This window comes from Vanacampus margaritifer, chromosome 6 (genome assembly GCF_051991255.1).
Source record: "Vanacampus margaritifer isolate UIUO_Vmar chromosome 6, RoL_Vmar_1.0, whole genome shotgun sequence".
Taxonomy (NCBI): Eukaryota; Metazoa; Chordata; class Actinopteri; order Syngnathiformes; family Syngnathidae; genus Vanacampus; species Vanacampus margaritifer.
The window spans coordinates 21,148,160-21,159,533 of NC_135437.1; the positions used below are offsets into that span (position 1 = coordinate 21,148,160).

The following is an 11,374-nucleotide window of genomic DNA, read 5'->3' on the forward strand; positions in this document are numbered from 1 at the left end:
CTTTATTTTTAATCCCCTCTACAGCTTTCATTAACTTTTTTTAAAAAAAATAATTATGGAGATTATTGTTCATTCGATTTGACATGTCATCATTGCTCTCCTTTTTTATTTTTTATAATAAAAAAAATATATATATATATCTATATATATATATTTTTTTTGCATATGTGTGAGCATGTGCATGTGCGTGCGTGCGTGCGTGCGTGCGAGCGTGTGTGTATTCATCAGTTCACCCAAAACCCACCAAAAAAAATCCCATACTAATAATAGAATATAATAATAAATTGCCAAATGCAGAAACATCAATGTAAGTTATCACGATGTGGTGGCTCTCGCTAACAGGCAGAATTAAGTAACCAGAATTAGGTTAAAAAATTCTATATACGTAGACCATGTTTCTACAAATTTTGATATTTGGTTTTTATTTGAGGCAGATATTTTTTCCATTAAAATGTGATTTATGAGGAGGTTAGACCATTGGTCGATATTCAGAGTTTGTTTATTTTTCCAGTTAACAAGAATTGTTTTTTTGCGATAGTAAGGGCTACAAGTGTAGATTGAAGTTGTTTATGTGTGTTTATATGACTTTATTTTTAATCCCCTCTACAGCTTTCATTAACTTAGTTGACAGTGATTAACAGAAAAAAAAAAGTTTATGTCAGTGTGTGTGTGTTTTTTTTAAATAGTATGAATAAATTGTGCGTCGGGTGCCATTTTTTAGGGGCTTGAGCACCTGCCCCTTAAAATGTCTGTAGACACTTACCTGCGTTTCATTTTGTACTTTACTTTTACTTGAATCAGTGCTTCTATTTTTACCCGTCTTTTTTAAACCCAAGTATCTTTCTAAGTACTTTCTACTTAAGTACAGTGTGACTACTTTTCTCACTTCTTGCTAAACAAGAAACTGAAACCGAAAAATCAAGTTGAATATATGAATAAAAAATATATACATTTTGATGAATTGTGCTTTTTTTTTTGTAGTGAGTTTATGATGGATTGGAAATATTTTCTTTTAACTCCTTGATGCATCGTGCATCTATATTCTTGAGAACGTTGTCATCTTTTATCTTGGGACTCTACGTTAACCCGCAGCCCTTTTGTTGTTATTCTCACGCTAACATGCGAGATCCGCAGAGCCGACTCGACTGCATTCCGCCCAGACTTCCCATCCGCCAGCGGCCTGCTTGCTTTGAGATGAGTACAAGATGTCGGTGTCGGGGCTGAAGGCCGAACTGAAGTTTCTCGAGTCAATCTTTGACCCAAACCACGAAAGATTCCGAATCATAGACTGGAAACCCGACGAACTCAGTTGCCAGTTTAACGTAACAGGGGAGAAGCTGCTGATCATTCACTGCAACATCACGGTGGGTGCTCGGGGCCATCTCTGCCTGCGTATTAAGCTAGCCCAACACAAGACTCAACACACAGTTTGCTCCCCCCCTCCCCAGTTCCGCGGGCTCAACCGAACCAAGTAGACTGTTTTGCGTTGTTCTGTCCTCGGCGACTACCTTGAATTCAATCACAATAAGGCTCTATACGCGTGAAATGAACTTTCACGAAGCGTACAGTGAAACGACGCCGCAGTAGCTTTTTGCTAGCTCGCTCCTGACTGAAAGTAACGTGAAGGCTAGCTTTCCTCGTTAGCCAAAAATATTCGCTTTACTCTTGCCACCACTTTTGACAGCAAAGCTTCGCAGTTCACTTTACCACAACATCGCCCTTTAATCCACGGCGGTAATTGATGCATTTAGCCGACATCACAGATGTTTACCTGTCGTAGCAAAGATGTTTAAACCGTCAACACTGTTCCGAATGTGCTAAATCTACAACCATAGGCGTTTTTGTATAATATTTGCATGTATTAACAACAACAGTTTGGGCTTGTCAGCTAATATGCGGATTCTCTAGGCAAATGTGCTGTTTTTAAGGAAAGCGGGATGTTGGCTGCCTCTATGTCATTTAAACATTTGTAATATTTTGATCATCAGGTTGCTTGGGCTTGATATCACCTGTTTATATCACCGAACAACGTTAGTGAGGGGATTCAATGTACTGTGGATGACATCTCTTGTATCTAATATTACATACTAAGCAATACTTTCGGTTCATGTTACTTTTATTGGTCGCCTCCAGGGACAAGTTTGTCTCAGAGAGGAAAGAGGTACATGGTGAGATTGGATGGATGGCTGGATGGATGCAAGGCAATATCACCATAAATTACCTTTGAGACGTCCCCGTTTTACCCAAAAAGTTTAGATTTTCCCTTCAACTTCTTGTTCTCTTTGTATTAAATAAATTAACCCCAAATAAATTAACTGCAAACAGCAAAATAAGTGAGCTTGCTGACAGCGTGGACAATGACAGGGTGGACATTTTGGGCTAATGTTAGCATTTAATGAGCACTAAGTGAACTATTGTTTAGCAACATAATTAGCAAGGTGACTGTGTGTTGTCAAGTATATTTGGGGTTCCTGAAAGTGTTTTATAATGTAATCAATATTTTACTATGACAATGGACGTCACGCTTCATAACATCCAACTGCACACAAATGACAAAACGCATGTGTAAATATATATTCTGCATCAATCTATTGTCCTAGCCTTCATTGAAAGACAAAACACGTAATATCACTGAAAACATTAGTGGGTTTCGTCAGTGACAGGATGGACAGAAATTTCAGGGACATGCGCAAAAGGTTCAAGATCTTGACAATAGACTTCACTTTACATGACCAAAACGACTAATTTGATCAAATTACTTGTTTCGAAGAGGTCTCCAATGGTTAATCTTTATCAACATTGTTAATGAATTTGATAGTTTGTTTTTGATTAATGGATTGATTGCCATCAGGAAATATTTGGTAATAAAAGAAAGGATTAACTAATATGTAATATAATAAATATATAATAATACTAACTAACCACATAATAGAAGCAAGCCAACAAGATATTGTGCTCCTTATCTGCAGGAGCACTTGCCAGCGCGGCAAATGGCAAGGATTTAACTTTTTTTTTTTTGGTGTGTTTTTCGCCTTTAAAACAAAAAAAACTTGGCATAGAGAAAGACTTATTTGATCTTTTATCTTGTCAGCTGTTTTAACACACTGGCTTTCTTTGTTGTAGGAGTCTTATCCCTCAACGTCCCCAATATGGTTTGTCGACTCCGATGATCCGAGTCTGGCGGAAGTGTTGGAGCGCTTGGAGGATGTGAGAAAAGGAAGCACGTTGGTATGTCTTCTCCAAATTTCAGAGACTGCTCTTGAGAGGTGAAAATTGTGAACTTGATTTCCATTTCTGTGCAGCTTCTTCAGCAGTTGAAGCGTCTCATTTGCGACCTGTGTCGACTTTACAACCTGCCGCAGCATCCAGATGTAGAAATGCTGGACCAGCCTCTGCCTGCTGGGCCCATTATCCAAGAGCGGTCCAAGGTACGTGCTTTAAATATGTTGGTTAATTAAAAAATACTGAAACTATCCCTGCTCTTGTAACGCACAATGTTTCGCAACACTACAGCACGGACCTTCAGATGAGGTGACGTCGGAGGAGGAGGAGGAGGAAGAAATGGGAGAGGTGCCAATGCTTTTTCATTAAGGGATATTGTTTCTAGTTTTATTACCCTTTTATCTAAACACCACTGGTCCACTGTGGCAGCAGGACATTGACCTGGACCAAGACTTGGACCATTATGACATGAAAGAAGAAGAGCCGGTGGATGGCAAGAAGTCTGAAGATGATGGGATTGAAAAAGAACACCTGGCTATTTTGGAGAAGATCCGTAAAAATCAGAGACAAGACCACTTGAACGTAGGTGTTTTTTATTTCCTGTCCATTTTTTCCCATGAAGCGTATTGACTTAGCGTGTAAAAGTGTAAAAAGTAAGATGCTATGATACCTTTACCTCAGTCTTAAATCAGGGGTCCTGTACCTGCAGAGCCTTTATTTGGCATTAAAATCTTTTAAATCAATCTTTTATTATTATTTTTTGAACAGATCCGCGCAAATGCAGACTGATGTCCATAAATGTCATAAAATGCCATACTGCGCTCAGTGCGCTCGCAAGTTCATATTTTCAAGTGCGCACCACAACATACATTACGGTGCTGTAATTCCTCTTTCTGCCACAACCCCGACAAGCAGTAACGTTACATACACACGTTTCATCTCTCTCTCTCTCTCTCTCTCTCTCTCTCTCTCTCTCTCTCTCTCTCTCTCTCTCTCTCTCTCTCTCTCTCTCTCTCTTGCTCGCTCAGTTCCGCGTGTGACGCACTTGCAATGTGAACATCTCATCACTTATAGTAATAATAATTTGCACATTTCCATGCATGCAAACTTTATTTAGTAAAATAAAAATTCATTTCACTAATGTTGGGAGTGTCCGAAAAAAAGAAAAGAAACAATAACTGGAGCAGCTTTAAAGGGTCACTGGTACGCAAAAGTTTCATGAATATTCACCTAGGTTTCATTTTTCATTGCAAACAGCGCATGGCCACGGCAACAGCGTGCAACCATATAATAAGGCGTCAATAACAATAACACGCCAATTTTGTTCAAATATGACTCGCAAAAAAAAAATTCCAAAGTAAATCAAAACGGACAACTTCCTGCTAGGTTTAGCATTTGGCTCAGTTCTAAACCCTTTTTGGTTTGTCAAGGGCTGTTTACATATGCTTTCAAATTTTTTCGGAGCAACTTTGATCAGATTGAAAGGCTAAAAATGGTGCACATTTCCCAAAATAAATTCAAAATGGTGCATATGGTTCCGAAAGACTTATTTATAGGCCTCTCAATTTTCATAAATCTAGGTGAAACATGCAAACCAGGAATGTTTCATAAGAAAATTGTAGAGGGCGCTATTGAGCCTTTAATTGAAAATTGCTCAAGAAATCTCTTAAAATATTGAAGTTCGTGGCAGGTCTGATGTGTGCAAAGTTTCATGAATTTTCGCCTATTTAAATCATTTTTCTTTCCGAAAGCTTTCATTAACTTCATCAAGATCCTCTTCATTTTTTTTTTTTTTGTTGTTTAAGGGTTGCGTAGCTTATTGACTGCCAGGCTTTTTAGAGCACTTTGACATTTTTAAGACCAACAGGATACTGTGTTCAATAATTGTATACAGAATCGAAAGCCGTTAAAGAAGAGATGTCAGCGTGACATATTAGTTGGTCTCCAACCACAGCCTTCCAGTTCCAAAGAATAAGTGCTGATGAGCAGCACCCCCCCACCCCCACCCACCCTCTCCTCCTATTTAAATAGTACATTTCCTTTGCAATGATGTAACCCACTTGTGTATTTTTCAGGGCGCCGTCTCTGGCTCAGTGCAGGCTTCGGATCGCCTCATGAAGGAACTCAGGGAGATCTACAGATCACAGAGTTACAAGACAGGTGACTTTAAATTGAATCTTATGTATGAATCCTATGAATTATGAGTCATACAGTAATCCTAACCAATTAGACATAGCAGGAAAAAGCTTCCGAGCCAGTAAAATTATAGCTGAGAGATTATAAATGACAGGTTGCAAGTACATGAGGAAAATCTTTATAATTAATGATTATAATTTTTTATTTTATTTTTTTACATGAGTCACTTACAAGAAACAATAGGAATTGTCATATACACTTTCCAGGATGCTGGTGTTTTTGTGAAAGTCACACTGATGGAATTTTTGGCTAAAAAGTTAGTAAATGGATTTCATGCCACTGAATCGTATCATTCTAAATGAACCGATATCGGCCTCTAATCGACAACCATGAATCAATTTGATTCGAGATTCGAACACACGAACTGTGGACTGTGAGGCAGACGAGCTAACTTACTTACTGTATATACAGTATTTAGTTTTTTGGGACAAACACAATCTGTGATGTCCCTGTTAGATTGTTACCGGCATTTGCGACATCCACAGTGTTATAAATACTTGTTCCTGCTGTTACTTTGGCAGAAGCGCTTTCCTGTTTGAACATTTTTTATGAAGTGTTTGGTTGTATGTGTGTTGACGCCGCCGGTTTGCCTACCTTTTAGTAATCATGTCATGTACTAGCATGTACTTCCCATAACTGCGTATGTGTCATTTGACAGGTATTTATTCAGTGGAACTAGTCAATGACAGCCTTTATGACTGGCACGTCAAGTTAAGGACGTAAGTGGAGACTTCCTGTCATGATGTCCCGTGTTCATGTTGTGTGTTCTTGGGTGATTTGAGCTTTTGTCTTTTTTTTTTTTTTTTTTTAAATAGGGTAGATCCAGATAGTCCGCTGCATAGTGATTTGCAGGTCTTAAAAGAAAAGGAAGGAGTGGACTACATTTTGCTCAATTTCTCTTATAAAGTAAGTCGAATTGTCTTTTTTGACCCAAATTTGTATCAAAACTGATGTTTTATTTTCTTGGTGATGTCAGGATAATTTTCCTTTTGACCCGCCTTTTGTGCGGGTTGTCGCGCCTGTGCTCTCCGGAGGGTGAGTGCGTCTCTGCCGATCTACCCATGTCCGGTTCACATACAAATTGTTTTTGAGAAATGATTCCCAATGTTGTTGTTTTTTTTATTGTCATTATTGCAGTTATGTTCTAGGAGGAGGAGCCTTGTGTATGGAGCTTCTCACAAAGCAGGTGTGTAAATGAGTTTGTCTAACGACACGATTATGATTTCTCGAAGATTAACGGCGTCGCTTTTTTGTTTTGTTCTGTGTTGCAGGGCTGGAGCAGTGCCTATTCCATAGAATCTGTTATTATGCAGATAAATGCAACTCTAGTGAAAGGAAAGGCCAGAGTTCAGTTTGGGGCCAATAAGGTGACACAATCTTGTATCATTAATTACTGCTAAGAGTCTTTAGTCATGATGTGAACCATTTCAGTGGGGTACACATATTTTTTACATGTTAAGCATTTTTAAAATGTGAGAGACCGCCACACATGAGGCCGGATTTACTCCGATTCCGAATAACGGGCACTAAATTGCGCATTTGCGTGTAAAAGGTGTCAACCTGCCATATTTGGGAGATTAACATTTAACAATTTAAAGTTTGTTTCTACCTTATTCCGTTCTTCAGTAATCAACAATAGAAAATGGTTACTTTCACCGAAATTCTCTGTTTTGAAACAAAAAGCGGAGAAAAAGAGCTTTTTGTGAAACGATGTTATTTCATGCACTTCTTTTTGTCCATGAATGATGCCACAAACACCTAAATAGTGCTTTACTTCTGTAAAACGCTTTCACCAACAATGAAAAAGTGTTTTTTGATTGCAAAATGCGTTTATTTCCATTCAACAGTGTAACAATTTGACAAAACAATTTCGCAAACTATTTACAAATGTGTGCAACTGTGGTACTACTTACAATTATGTGGATGTTTCAAATACAGTTTTTCTTTTTGCAACGCTCTCCTGCGTACAAGGAGACGCCAGGACTCGCACAACAGTTTACTTTCACTTTCGCATTGGTCCGTTTTGCGTGCAAACGTTACACTTTCTTGACGGCCTTTTTTTCCGGGGAATAAAAAGCAAGTAGCAGACTGTACACACTTCCTCCGATGAATATGCATTGGACTCGGGGCACTCTCCGTCGTCTGATCGAACGTCCGCCTGTGCGTGCTCGGTTGCGCTCCGCGTTACGACACCGTCATAGCCGCCGCGTCAGCGGTTCCAATTTCGCCGTCAAGCTCGGATTCACCTTCATCATCATCGAGGATGATCACCGTCGTCATCAATGTACTATTTTAGCGTTGGTCGATGCCTTTCGTCTTGTAAGTGTAGAGCTGCTTGCAAACGCTCGCCATTGCCCGTTCCCTCCTCCATCTAGCTCCATCTAACGTCTTCTACTGCCGCGTCAATGCTTCCCAACCACGGAGTCACCATCCTCATCTTCATCATCGATGATGATCATCGTCGTCAACAATGTGCTCTTTCAGCGATGCTTTTGGTCTTTGAAAAAAAACGGCTTGGGCGTGAGCTCCTCGCGACCGGCCGCCATTTTTCCTTTGTCTTCCATTCTCATCTCCTGCTCGACGCTCTAGCTCCGCCTCTACTGACGCCCACCCGATCTTGTCAAAAGAGAGTCAGCGCTGCCCTCTAGGGGCCAAAAATAGTCATTAGGCACAACAGACCGGCTGGAAACTTTCACCACAGCTCCGGAAGCCTTGCCCGCACCAGTTTCAAAAAAAAAAATAATAATAATTGGATGACGTCTTTAGACGTCATTGGCAGTGCTCCGTAGGTTTTTACTTGACGTCTATAAACGTCAATGGCAGTGAAAGAGTTAATTACAATTAAAGGGGACATCAACCTTAAACATTTCTCGACAATAATATGTTATATGTGACCTCACTAGTCTAAACAGGACATTCTGATTACTATTACATTTGTGGAATATGAGTTATGAAGCAAAATCCAGCCATTTTAAATCGTCTCCGGGGGCGGCCATTTTGCCACTTGCTGTCAAAAGAAGATGACCTCAATGTTGCTCAGGCAACGACCAATCACAATTCACCTGCTTTTTTTTTTTTTTAAATGAGCTGTGATTAGCTGTTACCTGAGCAACATTAGTCAGATTTCCATCCAATTGTTTAGAAAAATTTTAAGCAAATATACTGAAAATGCACAAAACGGACATGCGACTTATGCCCGTTTCCATCTGTTCTACTCTTGCGAATATTGAGAGGGGACTCACCAGACACCATAGAGATGTGATCCACTCGTAATTTAAAAGAAGAAGAAGAAGACCAGGAAGCGACTGCGCCGTGCGATGACGTCGTATGAATTTTCTTTTGTAATTCGCGATCAACCGTAGTGTTTCTTTGCTGTTTTCCGTCTAAAATAGCATTAATATTCACGTCTTCGCCCCCCAACACGCCTTACTTTATCGTCCGACATTGCTTCGGGACTACAAACTTAACGTGTGACGTAATATCCGGTCAAAACGTGTACCCGGTCTTGCCAGCGGTTATTCGCAAAACCTGTTTCCATAGCCAAAATTTTCATTTTCCTTTTTTCGATGCGCTTCAAATCCACCCCCTCCAAGTGTAAAAACATATATTTTTTAAAATTTATTTGGGGTTCTTTTTTTAATTTCTAGCATTTCCATTCAATTTTATTTTCGCATTTCTTGAAAATTCGAATTAACATGGGTGGATGGAAAACCAACTATTGATGTCATCTTCATTTGACAGCAAGTGGCAAAATGGCGGCCCATAAAAACAGCTGGATTTAGCTGCTTAACTTGCATTCCACTAATGCAATATTAACCAGAATATCACATTTACACCAGACCTGCATAAAACATATTATTGTCAACAACAAAAAAATTGGGGGTTGACTGCCCCTTAATGTTTGAAGTGATGGGATTGGAAGTGTAAGTGGAAGGCAAACATTAGTGAAACAAATAATGAATTTAAGTTATTTGTAATTTCATGAATAATTAATCAATGTCATTAAAAACATTTCAAATGGTCTGTTTTTGTCTCATAGAACCAGTACAATCTTGCCAGAGCACAACAGTCATACAAATCCCTTGTGCAGATTCACGAAAAGAATGGTACGTAAATGTTCATCTATTTTGGGAGCAATCCTGACGCAGATGTTCGGGTACCACTAAAGAAGTTTTTGTTTTTGTTCCCCCGCCCCCAGGTTGGTACACACCCCCTAAAGAGGACGGATAAGCAGCTTCAATCACTATGCACTGGGAACATGGGTCAAAGTGTCTCATTTTCTTTGGAGTATCCCCCCCCCCCCCCATTTGACTTATTGGGAGTGCATCACGTTCCTTGCAGACTTTTCCGGTTGCTTCATCTGACAAGTATTCCTTCGTATGATGTGAGGGCGTCACCTGCCCTGTTCGTATATCTTCGATTGTCTTCTTCTCCAGTTCTGAATGTGTGTGTGTGTGTGGGGGGGGTGATGTTTCTTCTGTAGCTGCTTTTGACAAAGTGGACTTTAAATGAGAGTTTTAAAAGTCATTCTGAAGCCCTTGGAGTGACGCGTCACCTCACGTGTTTTTATGGTTTTGTTTGTTAATAAACAGGTACACACTTATTGTTTTCAAGCTATCTATAGCAAATGTTTATTTTATAGGAGCATCCCAGACAATAAATGAGCCAGTTGTCATAGTTTGGATGGTTATCTTTACATTGAAATGAGCCGCCAGTCAATCTTTTAAGAGAGATTGCGGAGTGGGGGGGGGGGGGGGGGAAATGGAGACGGGTGACTTAAGTATCCGCTCGTTGTTGATAAACCGAACGTGATGCATTTTGAGAAGCAACGGGGGGGGCGCGTACCAGCAGAAATAAGAATGTTAAGGAGCTCTTTTGCCTTATTCCTGTCCACACAACATCCGCGCGGTTGATGTGGTTTGCGGCTGCAGTGTGACACTCACTCGTGGCTGTGAACATATTTTTTTTGCACGTCACTTGACTAGAGTTGCACTGAAATCGGCTTTACGGAGTAAATTGGGTTAGCAATAGTGCAATTTGTTAGTCTTTGGCATACCTTGATTGTATTGGTTTGCAACCTTCCCAGTTGAGTTCTGAAACCTCAACACTGTTACATCACGGTTGGGTTTACCAGTGGGGGGGGGGGGGGGTTGGTAAGCCAGCTGTCTTTTATTGCTACGATATGCAGATTTGCTTCCTTTCGTGTTGCGTTTGGCGTGAAAAATGTAATAAGATAATGAAAGAATGAAAAGTTGATCTTGGCTGTTGTCATTGCTACAAATCAAATGTTAAGTAACCTGCACACGTTTTAAAGTGGGAACGGACTCATTTGCTCAGCTAATGATCACGTTTCAGAAAACAAAAAAAAAACAATTTAAATAGGCCTAAAGTAACACCAAGGATGCTTAGTCACCATCAGTCCCATTGTAATTGAATGACAAGTGATTTATAAATGCCAACTGGAGGTCTTCCTCTGAAGCTTCTGGAATGCAACTCTGGCCTGGCGGCATTGTTTCTTTGTCTTTTCATTCTGTAACATCCACACAAGTGTGCTCACCTCAGAGGATCGTGTTGCCTACCTGGCCGATGCCAAAATTCTGCTCCGAGGGGCGAGAACGAGATTGAAAAAAGTCACCCGGTGGTGAATGGACTTGCACACTACTCTTAACTGGACTGTATTGAAAAGTGGAATCTCGTTAAACCGACAAACAAGATAACGGCGTCTGGCACGATTTGCTTGCTTCGGTTTTCAATTTCTTTTATTTTGTTGCTTCTTTTTTTTTTTCATTTGAAGACATTTTGACCATGTACAGTAATTTGTAAACTTGCATCAAGTTTATGAATAAAGAATTTTACGATTATTGCAGTCTTTACTTTGGTCATTTATGCATCTTTAACAATCAAGAGATCCCGTATTCCAGATTAACATATTTTGGTTCCGTTGTTTTAGCTACAT

At 39.8% G+C, this 11,374-nt stretch overlaps 1 protein-coding gene across 2 annotated transcripts; it reads left to right on the forward strand.

Moving 5' to 3' along the window:
* The first annotated feature begins 1,093 nt into the window (after nt 1-1,093).
* On the forward strand, nt 1,094-11,279 carry LOC144053981 (ubiquitin-conjugating enzyme E2 Q2-like). Of its 2 annotated transcripts, none has more exons than XM_077568959.1 (13): nt 1,094-1,364; nt 3,124-3,228; nt 3,303-3,428; nt 3,514-3,570; nt 3,655-3,804; nt 5,298-5,382; nt 6,077-6,137; nt 6,234-6,324; nt 6,395-6,453; nt 6,556-6,604; nt 6,690-6,785; nt 9,458-9,524; nt 9,617-11,279. In XM_077568959.1, exons 1-13 carry the CDS (start codon nt 1,206-1,208, stop codon nt 9,646-9,648), a joined length of 1,137 nt encoding a protein of 378 aa, XP_077425085.1. In that variant the 5' UTR covers nt 1,094-1,205; the 3' UTR covers nt 9,649-11,279. The 2 variants fall into 2 exon arrangements, with proteins under 2 accessions (XP_077425085.1, XP_077425084.1); XM_077568958.1 differs by having other exon boundaries at nt 1,095-1,364; nt 3,652-3,804.
* Nucleotides 11,280-11,374: the final 95 nt, after the last annotated feature.